This window comes from Mustela erminea, chromosome X (genome assembly GCF_009829155.1).
Source record: "Mustela erminea isolate mMusErm1 chromosome X, mMusErm1.Pri, whole genome shotgun sequence".
Lineage (NCBI taxonomy): Eukaryota > Metazoa > Chordata > Mammalia > Carnivora > Mustelidae > Mustela > Mustela erminea.
In genome coordinates, this window is record NC_045635.1 from 72,512,604 (window position 1) to 72,531,147 (window position 18,544).

An 18,544-nucleotide genomic window follows, 5' to 3' on the forward strand; every position below is an offset into this window, starting at 1 on the left:
CCCTAAAAAGCTTTCCTAGTGTGTAAATGAGTCACATTAAAATATCACTAACATTAAAAAATGTTGAGTAATGGCCTCATGATTTATAAAAATGTGTACTTTAATACTGGCATTTTCAATAATTCTCAAGATAGGAAAAAAAACAAACCTTTTCCAAACACAGGCTCCTGCCTAGATCATGATACTTAAGCTTTCCTCCACTATTTACATGTGCTTTTATCATTGGTGTCATCATGCCCATACCCATAAAGAAAACAGAATCAAAATAATAAAAAAAATATTTTTTATAGGGAATAGGTGACCCGATTTTGAAGATGTGGCTTTTCAAACAAAGATCCAAGCGGTAAGAAAAAAGCTTTCTGAATATGACAGAATTATTAACAATGCATAGGTACACTTTCATATCCATAGCTACCATACCCCTGGGAGCCAATCCATTTATATTTATCTGCTAATTCTACAGGTTTGGTATCTTAAAGCAGGCAAGCCAATGTGCTTTTTAAGTGTTTTGTGTTCTTACAATGTCCTCTTTAAGGAAAATCCCCTTTTGGATTTCTGTGACCTGCTTCTCTTGGTAATTATGTATGTCAACTGGCTGCTATTTTCTAACATTTTTCAGTTCTTCCATGAAGAAGACCCTGAGGCCAGGAGGAATTTCCAAAGTGGGGTATTCAATTTGTTGTATATCCATTATCGAGAGGCCTCCTCTGGGTTCCCAGGCTTGTGCCTTCCTTGGGAGTCTCTGAGTTAGCTTCTGGTATGACACTGAATTCAGAAGCCTCCGGTTGTAAACTGTCCCCATCAATGATAATGTCTTCAGGATTTGGTGGAGGTGGACAGAAGTCTTCGTTGGGGCAGATTAGCCTGGAAAAGTGTTTCAGCCTGGCAAGGAAGAAAGGACACAATAGTTTCTGGATATCAGCTTAAAATGTATATGCCTTTCTGAAATAATTTAAAAAAATGAAGTATCATTTTAAGTTTGAAAATTTATTTTAAGTTATAGAACTTTATCAAGTATACATGACCTTCTAAAAATCTGCTTTCAGAATTCCATGACCTCTCCAATTCTATGCATGCATTCAGGCCCACCCCCAAATATATCAGTATTTGCTCATATTATCAAGTGTTAGATAGCTGAGAATTTAAGGACATTCATTCTACAGTGTCTGCAGAAATGTAATTTCCCTTAATATTCTTTATGTAAATTCCCAATAGAGCCTATCTGTGATACCTATACAAGCAAAACTTAGCATGTAATATTTTCAACAAGTCATTATTAAAAATCAAGAAAATTCTTCACTATTTTGTTCAACTATTTGCTTTTCTGGTATAATTTAACTCCCTCCGGGCTTCATGGAGTTATAACATGGTGTTCAAGATCATGTACTCTGAATAGGTGGCCATGTGCAAATTCTGGCTCTGCCACTTAGTAGCAATACAGTTTGGGGGAATGCTTAATCAACTTCTGAGCCTTGCTTTCCTTGCCTATGAAATGGCAGACCAAGCCTCTATATATGGTAGCTGTTATCACCATAATAATAATCTAAGTTAAAAGGTCAAGATTTTATCTTATTTTCAAAGATTTTATTTATTTGAGAGACAGCATACACATGTGAGTGTGAGCAGTGTGCGGGGGAGGCAGGCGGGGGCTGGAAGAGAATCTCCAGCAGACTCCACCAACACTGGCTGATGTCGGCCTATGTAGGGGCTGGATCTCATGGACCTGAGTTGAAACCAAGAGTCAAAGGCTTAACCAACTGACCCATCCAGGAGCCCCCAAATGTCAAGATCTAAGATGAGTTTAGTCTGGCAGGGTAAGAGAGTAAGAAACTGAATGTGATTTTAATGAAGAACACACACACACGCGCGGTGCGCATGAAAGCAAATGTGACAAGAAACATTGATATTCTATTCTAAACATATCCTTTACTTTTATTTAGATGAATACAGTTCATTGTTAGATAACGGGTCCCTGCTACACTAGGAGCTTGCACTCTCTTCTATGGTAAACAGAAGTCATTTAACGATTTAAAGTATATGCTTATTTTAAAGGCAACAATGGTTTTCTGTAACACTTTAATCCTTCTTCCTAACGTGCACATGAAGTCATCCCTCGGGCCAGGATTTTACAACTATGGTCCACAGACCAAATCCAGCCTGCTATTCTTATAAAAATGTTTTACTGGAACACAGCTACTCTTATTCATTTATCTATTTTCTGTGGGTACTTTTGCACTGTAATGGCAGGGTTGAGTAGCTGCAGAAGAGACAAAAGGGGCTGTAAAATCTAAACTACTTACCATCTGGCCATTTGCAGCTGGTAGACTCAGGTGGTTTGGTCCATCAGGTGATTAAAAGTGACATTTCTTGGGAATGGGTGGAGGAATACTAAACAGAAACTTTTGACCTTTGATATGAAATTGAAAGGAGGGATAGAGAGAAAAATACTTTCCTTCTTTAGTGTAATTCAAGGGTATATTTTTTGGACATGCCATTTTACTGTGACTATTTTTAAACTAAATACTTGAGATTCCTGCTTTACTCTCCACCCCAGGAACTCACCACTGGTCTTTGCTGGAGACACAGCTCCTAGAAGCAGGAGGAATGAGGTCAGAACCTCTATCTCATCCTTTAATTCCTCCTTTTGTCATTTACCTCAAACTTGTCTACCTATAGAAGTTCTCCCTCCCTCTTAATTCCTTTCACTCTCTCCATGCAATCAATGGCCAAATCCTGACAATCTTATCTATTGGTTCTTGACTCCATTTTTTTTTCCATCCCTATAGATATAGCCCAGGCATACATCGTTCTTCCCTTAGACAACTGCAACATCTCAGAACTGGTCACCCTGTATCTAGGGTTCCCCCATGCAATCCATTTCCATGATGCTTTCGGGGGGGGGGGTCTATGGAAATGAAATACTGGTTATGCCATTTTCTGGTTTAAAACTCTTCAGTGACTCCCCATTTCTTTCTTTCTTTCTTTTTTTTTTTTTTTTTAAAGATTTTATTTATTTATTTGACAGAGAGAGACCAAGCAGGCAGAGAGAGAGAGGAGGAAGCAGGCTCCCCGCTAAGCAGAGAGCTCGATGTGGGACTCGATCCCAGGACCCTGAGATCATGACCCGAGCCGAAGGCAGAGGCTTTAACCCACTGAGCCACCCAGGCGCCCCGACTCCCCATTTCTTAAAAGGCTAAAAATCCAAGATCTTTGCTATGGCATACAAAACCCTACAGGCCTATTCCTCTGGCCTTATCATTTACCCCATCCCATGTTCACCTTTTCAGACTTTTGCTTCACTAATAATTACTTATGTACACTTTCTTAAACATACTAGGATGTTTCTATTATGGATTGGTGCAGATGCTGGAATGTTTCAATTATCTTCCATTTGTATGAGGAACTGCTACTACTCATCTTTTATATCCCTCTCTGCAAAGTTCTTTGACTCCTAAAAAGAGCTCATGACTCCTCTGTATTATTTTGAACTTTGGATATTATTCTATTATTGCATATACTGTACTGTACTGTTTTTTTGTTTATACGTTCTTCTCCTTTACATTCCTCCAGGGATGACAAGACTGGGTTTTAATCAACTCTGGATCCTTAGTTCCTGGTGTGTAGTAGTATCCCAGTGTACATTTTTTTTTAAAAAATGACCTAGGGGTGCCTGGGTGGCTCAGTGGGTTAAAGCCTCTGCCTTCGGCTCAGGTCCATGATCCCAGGGTCCTGGGATTGAGCCCTGCATCGCATTGGGGCTCTCTGCTCAGCAGGAAGCCTGCTTCCCTTCCTCTCTCTCTCTGCCTGCCTCTCTGCTTGCTTGTGATCTCTGTCAAATGAATTAATAAAATCTTAAAAAAAATAAAATAAAAATAAAAAATAAAAATTTAAAAATGAACTAAAGAACTTATAAAACTGTATATTATAGAAATGTTGAATATAAATGTAATAATTATTATTAATACTACTATTTACTTCTATTCTAGTTTCTCTGTGTCTCACACCTTGTCTCCTTTTTGTTACCTACCTGTAGGATACATTTTTCTCCTGTACCTCAGTCCCTGTGGCTGGATTCCACACTCTTGTTTCCATATATCCTTGTCACAATGTGCCTCTAAGGACTGCTAACCAACTGTAGGCTGCTGTACCACCCTTATATGTTTTCTACCTGCTTGTAGGTACTCTCATCATCAGCCTATCTGCCACTGGCCCTCACTGATGCCAATTTCCTAGAGCCAGTCTCCAGCCCTTCCCATCTCCTCTCCCTAACTGCTGGAACCTTTTAGGGTCAATGGCCATGCTCTGGAAGGTCTATCTAATACTTCTTAGTCTGCTGCATTTCATTTGTCAACGAAGCCTCAACTTGCAGAGTTGTCGCAAATACAGGTTAGTTTAGAGTAGTTGTTAACTATTAATCCTTTTTTGTCCCCCACTTCTTCTTCTTCTTTTTTTTTTTTTTAGAGAGAGAGAGAACATGAGCAAGGTGTGGTAGAGTGAGAGGTAGAAAATCTCAAGCAGGCTTCATGACCAGCATGGAGCATGACTGAGATCATGCCTGAGCTGAAATCAAGGGTCAGATGCACAACTGACTGAACCACCCAGACACCCCAATCCTTCTTGCCTTTTTAAGCCATAAGGTAGCTTAAAGAGTAGAGAGTTTCAGGTGGTTAAAAAAATTAAAAAGGAATAATTATATTGTGACTTGGTTTTCTTCATACTGGTAAGTATAGAGAGAACATACTGAGTTACTGAAGACATTCCTATGTTTATTTAACATACATCTAGACAAAACAAAACAATATTTTGTCAATCTAGAAGTTTGATATATTCACATTAACAAGATGAAAGTAGCACAGCATACTAGGTCAATATAAAAGCACTGGGGTCCAACAGACCCAAGTTTAAGTTCTGGCTCACAAATTTACCAGATCTGTGATCTTTGGACAAGTTATTTAGCCTTCTGGGGTCTTAGTTTCTGCATCTGTAAAATGGGCATGTCACGGATACTTACCTCAGAGAGTTGTGAGGACCAAATGAAGTAATATATGTGTGATACTTATGATATTGTCTGGTACACAGAAAATGCTCAGTGAATGTTAGGGGTAGAAAATGTGATACCTAAAATTTCCCTCTCCCTCAATGGCATGGAGATGGAGAAAATGAATGATATTGCAATATGTGTGCAATGTGATGGGCCATATGATCTATAAAACTAGTCTTCAACTTATAAATTCTGTACCAAAAGTTGTAAACAAATTGCTAATATGCCATAAAGACAATATTCTAAATGGTGGTTAAGCTCCTCACATCAGCCAATTTAAACCATTTTAACCTGGAATATAATACAAAGGGTACATTACTGTATACTTATTGTTCTCATAGTAGTGGCACCTCCTAGGAGACACGGGCTCCTGAAGGAGGAGTGAGCTATCAATCATCTTGGGAGTGCAGAACTATAAACTGTCTGTTCATCAGTATGCGTGGGTAAATGAGACACTATCTGTATTAAGATGTATCATATGTCAGTTTCAGAAAGAAAAAAAAATACCTGAAGTAACAAACTATAAAAACTAGCAAGACACAGAATCACAGTTATCACTTAGGTTACTTATGCTAGCATCATTGTGGTGATAATAGAGAATGTCTTGGTGTACTCCTCCTGCAAACAACTTTAACTTGTAGTAAACACAGAGCACTTTATATTTATAGTATGTTTTCAAATCATACATAGTTCCATATGAACACAAGGGAGACAGGTCTATGTTATTCAACATCTATACATTAGGGAGCCTGGGTGTTTCAGTGGGTTAAGCCTCTGCCTTTGGCTCAGGTCATGATCTCAGGGTCCTGGAATCAAGCCCCGTGTCGCGCTCTCTGCTCAGTGGGGAGCCTGTTTCCTCCCACCCCGTCTCTCTCTGCCTGCCTCTCTGCCTACTTGTGATCTCTTTCTTTGTCAAATAAATAAATAAAATATATTTTTTTAAATCTATACATTTACAATAGGAAAAGCAGATGCAAACTTGCTAACTGATAAAATAAAAGCATTTGTTTAAAAAAAAAGTCTCCAGGTGCTTATGTTTGCTATACAGACAAAGCCTATGTGATATTCTAAGAACTTTTGTAGACAATTTGGAAAATAGAAGTTATCAATGAGGCTGAACATAGGATGGACTATTGGAATTAGAAAAAAGCTTATTTAAATACACTGGCTATTTGTAAATATTATTACTGATGCCCTTTACAGTAGGTATTATTTCTCCCCAAAATGATGTGAGGTTTAAAACTATATAATGATTTAAAACTACTCATATTTAATAGTATATAATTAGTACCAAAAGTAGCATTATTATTGTTTTATACTATGACAACACAAGTTTATCTTCTTGGGAAGCAAATTACCTCATAACAAGATTATCCTTTAATTATAATCTTCTAGCTGGTAGTTAAGATCACATTAGCACTTGTATAATAAGCCCTTATATAAAAAGTCTTTCCATTTTGGTCAAAAACATTAGTCTACTCAGGAACAAAAATGAACTAAGCTAGGGGTGCCTGGGTAGCCCAGTCAGTTAAGCATCCTACTCTTGATTTCAGTTCAGGTCATGATCTCAGAGTCAGGAGATGGAGCTCCGCATCAGGCTCTATGCTAGGTAGGGAGTCTGCTTCTCTTCCTCTCCCCCAGCCCCTCTGTGCACACATTCTCTCTCTAAGATTAATAAATAAATCTTTTTTAAAAAATGACCTAAGCTATCTGGCTGAAAACATGTTGGCAATTCTGCTTGGAGAAAAATGGAACAGCAGAGCAAAAATGGCTTGGTCATTTTAAGTCACAAATGTAGAACTTGAGAGGGTGCCTGGGTGGCTCAGTGGGTTAACTCTGCCTTCGGCTCAGGTCATGATCTCAAGGTACTGGGATGGAGCCTCACATCAGGCTCTCTGCTCAGAAGGGAGCCTGCTTCCTCCTCTCTCTGCCTGCTTCTCTGCCTACTTGTGATCTCTGTCAAATGAATAAATAAAATCTTTTAAAAAAATGTAGAACTTGAACAATCTTGGGTTCCTATTCAACTGATTGAATGATGGATGACTTCCACTTTTGATATCACTGGTTGAATAGGACTATCAAGGATCACCATTAGGCTATGAAAATGAGAAACAAAGAATGAAGCAAGAAACTAGAGATACATGGGGTCATGGCCTTGCTACTATGATTAAAATTAAAGGGTCAATGAAGCCATTTGTTCCTATGAGATCCCTGCCACTAGTTGGAATGAATCTTCCATCTGTGGTTTTAACGTTAAATTTTCCACTCATTGATTCAATAGACAGATATGCCAACTGTATCTGTAGAGAGTTTAGACTTGTGCCTCAAAATATATATATATTTTATATTATATATATATATATATATACACATACATATATATATTATATATATATATATAGTATATATATTTTCTGTTCTTTTCTTCCTGTCAGGTCAGGTACAGGTCCTGTCAGCTTACGCTGTACCAGTTTATACACTGCCCAGAAGAGCTGTCACAAAATTCCACCTTGATTTAACATACTCCTCAGCATGTATGACACTTTTGGGACACCAACTTGTGTCAAAACATTAAAGGAATCATGTTAACTCTGAAAAACTTTGTTACACGTTCTTTTCCAAAATAAGAAAATGCTTTAAGACCGTTTAAAAATTATATTTTGTATGTGATTACTTACTTACTTAGACTCCTTTTGAAATGACTCAGAGGTTAACAAATAAATGCGGTTAGTAAATTTCAAAATAATAAAACAATAGGCCAACAGTTTAAATTAAAAGCAATAGGGGAGGAGTCAAGATGACGGAGAAGTAGCAGGCTGAGACTATTTCAGCTAGCCGGAGATCAGCTAGATAGCTTATCTAAAGATTGCAAACACCTGAAAATACATCGGCAGATTGAAGAGAAGAAGAACAGCAATTCTGGAAACAGATAAACAACCACTTTCTGAAAGGTAGGACCGGCGGAGAAGTGAATCCAAAGCGACGGGAAGATAGACCGCGGGGGAGGGGCCGGCTCCCGGCAAGCGGTGGAGCAACGGCGCACAAAATCAGGACTTTAAAAGTCTGTTCCGCTGACGGACTCGTTCCAGAGGCTAAACCGGGGCGAAGCCCACGCGGGGTCAGCGTGGCCTCAGGTCCCACAGGGTCACAGAAGGATCGGGGGTGTCTGAGTGTCGCAGAGCTTGCGGGTATTGGAACGGGAAAGCCGGCTACAGAGACAGAGCCGACAGTAAGCTCGCAGCTCGGTGTTACCTTGAACCGGTCGCAGGCTCGGTGAGCTCGGAGCGCGGCCGCAGGTCAGGCAGACGGGAGAAACTGGGCGCTGTTCTCTGAGGGCACACTGGAGGAGTGGGGGCCCTGGGCTCTCGGTTCCTCCGGGCCAGCGACCAGGAGGCCGCCATTTGTATTCCCGTCCTCCGGAACTCTACGGAAAGCGCTCAGGGAACAAAAGCTCCTGAAAGCAAACCCGAGTGGATTACTCACCCCGGCCCCTGATAAGGGCGGTGCAATTCCACCTGGGGCAAAGACACTTGAGAATCACTACAACAGGCCCCTCCCCCAGAAGATCAACAAGAAATCCAGCCGAGACCAAGTTCACCTACCAAGGAGTGCGGTTTCAATACCAGGAGAGCAGCAGAATTCCAGAGGAGGAGAAAGCAAAGCACGGAACTCATGGCTTTTTCCCTGTGATTTTTTTTTTAGTCTTGGCAGTTAATTTAATTTTTTTTCTTTTTTCATTTTTTGTTTTTATTCTCGCCTTCTGGTTAAATTTTTTTTTTAAACTTTTACCTTTTTCTTTTTAACATTTTTTTAACTAGTTTATCTAATATATATATTTTTTCTTTTTTATATTTTATTTGTTTTCGTTTTTTTAATTCTTTTCTTTTCTTTTTTTTTCTTTCTTCCTTTTGAACCTCTTTTTATCCCCTTTCTCCCCCCTCACGATTTGGGATCTCTTCTAATTTGGTTAAAGCATATTTTCCTGGGGTTGTTGCCACCCTTTTAGTATTTTACTTGCTCCTTCATATACTCTTATCTGGATAAAATGACAAGACGGAAAAATTCAACACAAAAAAAAGAACAAGAGGCAGTACTGAAGGCTAGGGACCTAATCAATACAGACATTGATAATATGTCAGATCTAGAGTTCAGAATGACAATTCTCAAGGTTCTAGCCGGGCTCGAAAAAGGCATGGAAGATATTAGAGAAACCCCCTCGAGAGATATAAAAGCCCTTTCTGGAGAAATAAAAGAACTAAAAATCTAACCAAGTTGAAATCAAAAAAGCTATTAATGAGGGTGCAATCAAAAATGGAGGCTCTCACTGCTAGGATAATGAGGCAGAAGAAAGAATTAGTGATATAGAAGACCAAATGACAGAGAATAAAGAAGCTGAGCAAAAGAGGGACAAACAGCTACTGGACTATGAGGGGAGAATTCGAGAGATAAGTGACACATAAGACGAAACAACATTAGAATAATTGGGATTCCAGAAGAAGAAGAAAGAGAGAGGGGAGCAGAAGGTATACTGGAGAGAATTATTGGGGAGAATTTCCCCAATATGGCAAAGGGAACGAGCATCAAAATTCAGGAAGTTCAGAGAACGCCCCTCAAAATCAATAAGAATAGGCCCACACCCCCGTCATCTAATAGTAAAATTTACAAGTCTCAGTGACAAAGAGAAAATCCTGAAAGCAGCCCGGAAAAGAAGTCTGTAACATACAATGGTAAAAATATTAGATTGGCAGCTGAATTATCCACAGAGATCTGGCAGGCCAGAAAGAGCTGGCATGATATTTTCAGAGCACTAAATGAGAAAAACTTGCAGCCAAGAATACTATATCCAGCTAGGCTATCATTGAAAATAGAAGGAGAGATTACAAGCTTCCAGGACAAACAAAAACTGAAAGAATTTGCAAACACCAAACCAGCTCTACAGGAAATATTGAAAGGGGTCCTCTAAGCAAAGAGAGAGCCTACAAGTGGTAGATCAGAAAGGAACAGAGACCATATACAGTAACAGTCACCTTACAGGCAATACAATGGCACTAAATTCATATCTCTCAATAGTTACCCTGAATGTTAATGGGCTAAATGCCCCTGTCAAAAGACACAGGGTATCAGAATGGATAAAAAAAACAAAACCCATCTATATGTTGCCTCCAAGAAACTCATTTTAAGCCCGAAGACACCTCCAGATTTAAAGTGAGGGGGTGGAAAAGAATTACCATGCTAATGGACATCAGAAGAAAGCAGGAGTGGCAATCCTTATATCAGATCAATTAGATTTTAAGCCAAAGACTATAATAAGAGATGAGGAAGGACACTATATCATACTCAAAGGGTCTGTCCAACAAGAAGATTTAACAGTTTTAAATATCTATGCCCCCCAACGTGGGAGCAGGCCAACTATATAAACCAATTAATAACAAAATCAAAGAAACACATCAACAATAATACAATAATAGTAGGGGACTTTAACACTCCCCTCACTGAAATGGACAGATCATCCAAGCAAAAGATCAGCAAGGAAATAAAGGCCTTAAACGACACACTGGACCAGATGGACATCACAGATATATTCAGAACATTTCATCCCAAAGCAACAGAATACACATTCTTCTCTAGTGCACATGGAACATTCTCCAGACTAGATCACATCCTCGGTCCTAAATCAGGACTCAACCGGTATCAAAAGATTGGGATCATTCCCTGCATATTTTCAGACCACAATGCTCTAAAGCTAGAACTCAACCACAAAAGGAAGTTTGGAAAGAACCCAAATACATGGAGACTAAACAGCATCCTTCTAAAGAATGAATGGGTCAACCGGGAAATTAAAGAAGCATTGAAAAAAATCATGGAAACAAATGATAATGAAAATACAACAGTTCAAAATCTGTTGGATACAAAAAAGGCAGTCCTGAGAGGAAAATATATAGCGGTACAAGCCTTTCTCAAGAAACAAGAAAGGTCTCAGGTACACAACCTAACCCTACACCTAAAGGAGCTGGAGAAAGAACAAGAAAGAAACGCTAAGCCCAGCAGGAGAAGAGAAATCATAAAGATCAGAGCAGAAATCAATGAAATAGAAACCAAAAAAACAATAGAGCAAATCAACGAAACTAGAGCTGGTTCTTTGAAAGAATTAATAAAATTGACAAACCCCTGGCCGTCTTATCAAAAAGAATAAGAGAAAGGACCCAAATAAATAAAATCATGAATGAAAGAGGAGAGATCACAACTAACACCAAAGAAATACAAACTATTATAAGAACATAATATGAGCAACTCTACGCCAATAAATTTGACAATCTGGAAGAAATGGATGCATTCCTAGAAACATATAAACTACCACAACTGAACCAGGAAGAAATAGAAAGCCTGAACAGACCCATAACCAGTAAGGAGATTGAAACAGTCATTTAAAAATCTCCAAACAAACAAAAGCCAAGGGCCAGACGGCTTCCCGGGGGAATTCTACCAACCATTTAAAGAAGAACTAATTCCTATTCTCCTGAAACTGTTCCAAAAATAGAAATGGAAGAAAACTTCCAAACTCATTTTATGAGGCCAGCATCACCTTGATCCCAAAACCAGACAAGGATCCCATCAAAAAAGAGAGCTATAGACCAATATCCTTGATGAACACAGATGCGAAAATTCTCACCAAAATACTAGCCAATAGGATTCAACAGTACATTAAAAGGATTATTCACCACGAACAAGTGGGATTTATTCCAGGGCTGTCAAGGTTGGTTCAACATCCGCAATATCAGTCAATGTGATACAACACATCAATAAAAGAAAGAACAAGAACCATATGATACTCTCAATAGATGCTGAAAAAGCATTTGACAAAGTACAGCATCCCTTCCTGATGAAAACTCTTCAAAGTGTAGGGATAGAGGGCACATACCTCAATATCATCAAAGCCATCTATGAAAAACCCACCTCAAATATCATTCTCAATGGAGAAAAACTGGAAAGCTTTTCCGCTAAGGTCAGGAACACGGCAGGGATGTCCATTATCACCACTGCTATTCAACATAGTACTAGAGGTCCTAGCCTCAGCAATCAGACAACAAAAGGAAATTGAAAGGCATCCAAATCGGCAAAGAAGAAGTCAATTATCACTCTTCATAGATGATATGATACTATATGTGGAAAAACCCAAAAGACTCCACTCCAAAACTGCTAGAACTTATACAGGAATTCAGTCAAGTGTCAGGATATAAAATCAATGCACATAAATCAGTTGCATTTCTCTACACCACAGAGCAAGACAGAAGAAAGAGAAGTTAAGGAGTCAATCCCATTTACAATTGCACCCAAAACCACAAGATACCTAGGAATAATCTAACCAAAGAGAGCACAGAATCTATACTCAGAAAACTATAAAGTACTCATGAAAGAAATTGAGGAAGACACAAAGAAATGGAAAAAATGTTCCATGCTCCTGGATTGGAAGAATAAATATTGTGAAAATGTCTATGCTACCTAAAGCAATCTACACATTTAATGCAATTCCTATCAAAGTACCATCCATCTTTTTCAAAGAAATGGAACAAATGATCCTAAAATTTATATGGAACCAGAAAAGACCTCGAATACCCAAAGGGATATTGAAAAAGAAAGCCAACGTTGGTGGCATCACAATCCGGACTTCAAGCTCTATTACAAAGCTGTCATCATCAAGACAGCATGGTACTGGCACAAAAACAGACACATAGATCAATGGAACAGAATAGAGAGCCCAGAAATAGACCCTCAACTCTACAGTCAACTAATCTTCGACAAAGCAGGAAAGAATGTCCAATGGAAAAAAGACAGCCTCTTCAATAAATGGTGCTGGGAAAATTGGACAGCCACATGCAGAAAAATGAAATTGGATCATTTCCTTACACCACAGACAAAAATAGACTCAAAATGGATGAAGGACCTCAATGTGCGAAAGGAATCCATCAAAATCCTTGAGGAGAACACAGGCAGCAACCTCTTCGACCTCAAGCCGCAGCAACATCTTCCTAGGAACAACGCAAAGGCAAGGGAAGCAAGGGCAAAAATGAACTATTGGGATTTCATCAAGATCAAAAGCTTTTGCACAGCAAAGGAAACAGTTAACAAAATCAAAAGACAACTGACAGAATGGGAGAAGATATTTGCAAATGACATATCAGATAAAGGACTAGTGTCCAGAATCTATAAAGAACTTAGCAAACTCAACTACCCAAAGAACAAATAATCCAATCAAGAAATGGGCAGAGGACATGAACAGACATTTCTGCAAAGAAGACATCCAGATGGCCAACAGACACATGAAAAAGTGCTCCATATCACTCGGCATCAGGGAAATACAAATCAAAACCACAATGAGATATCACCTCACACCAGTCAGAATGGCTAAAATCAACAAGTCAGGAAATGACAGATGCTGGCGAGGATGCGGAGAAAGGGGAACCCTCCTACACTGTTGGTGGGAATGCAAGCTGGTGCAGCCACTCTGGAAAACAGCATGGAGGTTCCTCAAAATGTTGAAAATAGAACTGCCCTATGACCCAGCAATTGCACTATTGGGTATTTACCGTAAAGGATACAAACGTAGTGATCCAAAGGGGCACGTGCACCCGAATGTTTATAGCAGCAATGTCCACAATAGCCAAACTATGGAAAGAACCTAGATGTCCATCAACAGATGAATGGATCAAGAAGATGTGGTATATATACACAATGGAATACTATGCAGCCATCAAAAGAAATGAATCTTGCCATTTGCGACAACATGGATGGAACTAGAGCTGTATCATGCTTAGCGAAATAAGTCAAGCAGAGAAAGACAACTATCATATGATCTCCCTGATATGAGGAAGTGGTGATGCAACATGGGGGCTTAAGTGGGTAGGAGAAGAATAAATGAAACAAGATGGGATTGGGAGGGAGACAAACCATAAGTGACTCTTAATCTCACCAAACAAACTGAGGGTTGCTGGGGGGAGGGGGGCTTGGGAGAAGGGGGGTGGGATTTATGGACATTGGGGAGGGTATGTGCTTTGGTGAGTGCTGTGAAGTGTGTAAACCTGGTGATTCACAGACCTGTACCCCTGGGGATAAAAATATATATTTATAAAAAATAAAAAATTGTAAAATAAAAAAAAATTAAAATCAATATTTCTCTAGAAAACTGGCATAACTTTCATTTTTCAGAATATGTATTTCTAACATTTTCCATCCTTATTCCCATAATGGAACACATAAACACTCAGTTGCAAATTCATCCTTATAGTCCAGAATGTGAAAATATTGGATACTGTATTTAAAGTACATTATAGAAGCTTTGTCATTCATAGGAAAAAATCTGGGGGTATTAAATGACAAAGATGCTTTTCTAGTCTTTTTTCCCACATCCCAGAGGGAAAAAACAATTTACTTTTATCACACCAACTTTTTAACACAAAACTGAGAAACAGCTAAAGCTTACCTGTTTGACTGCATTATCATTTCCTAGACCACAGTCTGGGCCAGAGCAGACATAAACATTGGATGGCAAATCATTATAAGAGTTCCTGCTGACAGCTGAAGAATCTCTCATATTGAAGTAAAGAGCCCACAGAAGTCTTGGTTTTTCAACTTCTTCATTTTCTAAACGTAGACATAAATTTTACTCACATCTACAGCACAATAAGCCTGTCAATTAATACAATATGTAGCCAACTACAAAGCCATGATTATATAGTGTAGTAAATCAGAGCTTTGTATGTAAAAAAATAGTCAATCTTTATCCACACACTCTAATACATGTATATATTTCAAGCAATGATGACTTTTGCAAACTTAGACAAGTTAGATTTTAAATCTTTTTTTTAAAGATTTTATTTATGTATTTGACAGAGATCACAAGCAGGCAGAGAGGCAGGCAGAGAGAGGAGGAAGCAGGCTCCCCGCTGAGCAGAGAGCCCGATGTGGGGCTCAATCCCAGGACCCTGGGATCATGACCTGAGCCGAAGGCAGAGGCTTTAACCCACTGAGCCACCCAGGCACCCCGACAAGTTAGATTTTACAAAATTATTTTGATTACTAGTAAGTTACTTAGGTATAACTCCAATTGTGTTCTCTTGGATTTCTATTATTTCTCCAGAGCAATATCAAAGTGCTTCTGAACACATTCATCCTTAAATTATGCCACTGGAGAAGATAATTTTTTTTATGTTTCACATAAACAAACTCGAAAAATTATTTATTAAGTCAATGACCTATACAGCATTGAGAGGTCCAGAAGAGGCAAATCTATAGAGACAGGAAGTAGATTAATGGTTACTTAGGGCTGGGGGAATTGGGGTGAGGGATTACTGTTAACAGGTGTAGGGTTTCTATTTTAGATGATGGGGATATTCTAAAATTGACTGTGGTGATATTTGAACCATTTGGTGAATATATTAATAAAACATTGAATTTTATAGTTTGGGTGAACTGGATTATATCTCAATAAAGCAGTTATTAAAATAGTATATGCAAGATTAAGATATTGATACCATAACTCACTAATGCTTTGTCTTACTGGATTACAAAAGTAATGGTAACTAACAACAAAAACAATGTTGTGAGACGTAAAGTTGTTTTTAGCACATATTCTCTCATTTAACAGTGAACATCTATTATGTGTGTTAGGCTTGGGCTAGGAGATAGAGATGTACATATAAAGCAGACTTAGTCCTTAGTCTCCTGATTTTTCATGTTTCCTAATACAGAGGGGCTAGCATACAACAGACATTCAAAGAACAATTTCTATATTGATTTTCATCCTGTTTTCAGGATGAAATCAGGATATAATCAAAGTATGATGTGCTTATTAAAAGGTTCAACCTTATTAATACCTAAAACCTATTCTTTGCTATCTTAATAATTATTTCCTTGCCAGTCTTCCTTAGAAATGTTATAATTAAATTTCCTTTGCTTGAAAACAGAAAATATTGTTGTTAATATATTTACTGACTATAGGATTTTCTTTAGCCTGAATCTGAACCAAAATTCAAATTCTGTATAATGATAAGAACAGATATATATTAAGATTACTCAAGACCGCAGGGCACCTTGTGAATCATAAAGAAAATGCAAAACGTGTAATTATCTAGTTAAATATTTCTTATTGTTAAGTTGGTAATCAATGTAGTGAAATTCATAGCTAACTGCAGTATTCAATTAGTAAGAATGCCCAATTCAGGATAAATAGGGTTTCGTTATATTTAATTTAAAATATCTCCACTACAAGAATACCAAATATGTTATTTTTCTAGTTCATTATGAATAATCCATAATTATTACTGTGATCTGATAAAGAAACTCTGAATGGAAGAAGTGATCCCTTATGAGGTCCCTTCCTAATGCTAAGATCTATGAGTCTAAGGTGCCACTAACTTCATGTGAACACATGACAGACTGTGAAAACTATTTACTGACAAAATAAAGGAACATAAGAACTCATATTTCACAGCTAAAGCCATATGGCTCTTAGTAAACTTACTAATTTTAAGTTTAGTTTCACTAAATCTTATGGGAGGATAATTAAACATACCAACTATCATTTGCAACACCAGACTCCAGGAGCATTGCAGAAAAGTGGGCTAAGGTCTGGAATTCCTTTAATATTGCTCAGTCCATTTCTAAGCATATACATTAAGAGAGTTTATCTTGTATTTCATGGAAGTTACAGCTCAAAGGAGGACTTTAACTCAAAAGAAGTTGGGGAAAATGAATAATCCAATAGATTATAGGAAAGAAATTTCATAGATGTTGAAGCACTGAGAAGGAACCATGAGGAAGATGAAAAGTTGACACAGGCCGAAGATAAATGCTCTAAATAGAAGGGAGTTATCAGGCTTTGACCTTAAAACCCTCAAAAAGACATGTAATTGCTTCATCTTTCTTGAGGTCAGCTGGAAGTCAGAGATAGTTGAAAAAATAACATGCAGTTTGACACCTGTTACAGAGGTGTCAAAAAAATATTAAAGCTGCTGAGGTCTGGCTAGGAATATATCACCAAATCAGGAATAGAAGTGGTTTTCTGTAATAGCTCATTTCATTAATTAGATAGTATAAAGGACTGAAGAAGTAATAGGTAATTTAGAAAAAAGATCTTAGGCAAATTAAACTGGGTTAAGTACAGAATAAGGTAGGCAGAAAAAAATCAATGGCATACCAAATACAAGCAATAAAGGGCCTACAGTTACAAGCCGTATTTAGGAAGAGACTATTAGCAACATAGCAGAGTAGCATGAGGCCAAGAGTGTAGGATACTGTCACAGCTGTGACCTAGTCTGGATATAACACATGCAAAAAGGAATTAAGATAAGGCATTTGACTTCTGAGCTCAACAATTACCTAACATCCTTATCAGCCACAGACCTCAAAATAACACCTCTAAGGGTAATTTTGTTTTTAGGTAGTTTTGGTTTTTTGAGATGGGAAATGGGCGAGATGGGATGAGGTAATTCCACATGCTATGCACAACCAAGGAAAAAAGAGAAAGAACTTGGTACAGTAATGATACTACATTGTAGACATTTCAAGATATAGTACTAATGAAATTCTTGTTTAAATTCATATAGAGGGGGGTGCCTGGGTGGCTCAGTGGGTTAAGCCGCTGCCTTCAGGGTCCAGGGATCGAGGCCCGCATCAGGCTCTCTGCTTAGCAGGGAGCCTGCTTCCTCCTCTCTCTCTGCCTGCCTCTCCGTCTACTTGTGATTTCTGCCTGTCAAATAAATAAATAAAATCTTTAAATAAATAAATAAATAAATAAATAAATAAATTCATATAGAGGGACGCCTGGGTGGCTCAGTTGGTTGGACGACTGCCTTCGGCTCAGGTCATGATCCCGGAGTCCCGGGATTGAGTCCCGCATCAGGCTCCCAGCTCCATGGGGAGTCTGCTTCTCCCTCTGACCTTCTCCTCACTCATGCTCTCTCTCACTGTCTCTCTCTCAAATAAATAAATAAAATCTTTAAAAAAAAATAAATTCATATAGAAAATCTCAATTTCCTTGGTAAAATAAGAAGCCATTTAGCATAATACCATTGCTCACTCAGTCCTCTGAAGGATATTCTGAAGTCTGAAAGAATTAATCCAGGCTGGTGTGAATGGTGAGCAATTACCTAATTTTCTCACCTGTACAATCAGGTTCATTAAACATAAAACACCTGAATCTTCTCTGGACTAGAAAATAGGGAAGGGTTTAGAGATCTTTGATGTTCTTAAAGGAGGCTAGGAGGTAGGGCTCTTGGAAGTATTGGTACAACTGCTTCTTAAGACAGCATATGTCAAGAGCTCCAGCTCATAACCTTAAATGTGAAAAAGTAAGTAAAGGAATAGAGGAATACCATTCACAAACTGACTGAAATTTCTTAGATACATCAGCAAAGAAGTACTGTATTTGAGAAGAGAACATTCTCTTTTATGATAAATAAACTTCCTTGCAAGGTAACTAGGCAAACTTTCACAAAGGTTTATGAA

At 38.3% G+C, this 18,544-nt stretch overlaps 1 protein-coding gene across 1 annotated transcript in view; it reads right to left on the reverse strand.

Annotated features, from left to right (window-relative positions):
- Positions 1-276: 276 nt before the first annotated feature.
- The window catches only part of CHM (CHM Rab escort protein), a 230,505-nt gene continuing 212,237 nt past the window's right edge, over positions 277-18,544 (reverse strand). The window contains 3 exon segments of the mRNA XM_032330373.1: positions 277-860; positions 862-882; positions 14,520-14,680. Of these exon segments, the coding sequence (XP_032186264.1) occupies positions 672-860; positions 862-882; positions 14,520-14,680 (371 nt within the window). The 3' untranslated portion in view covers positions 277-671.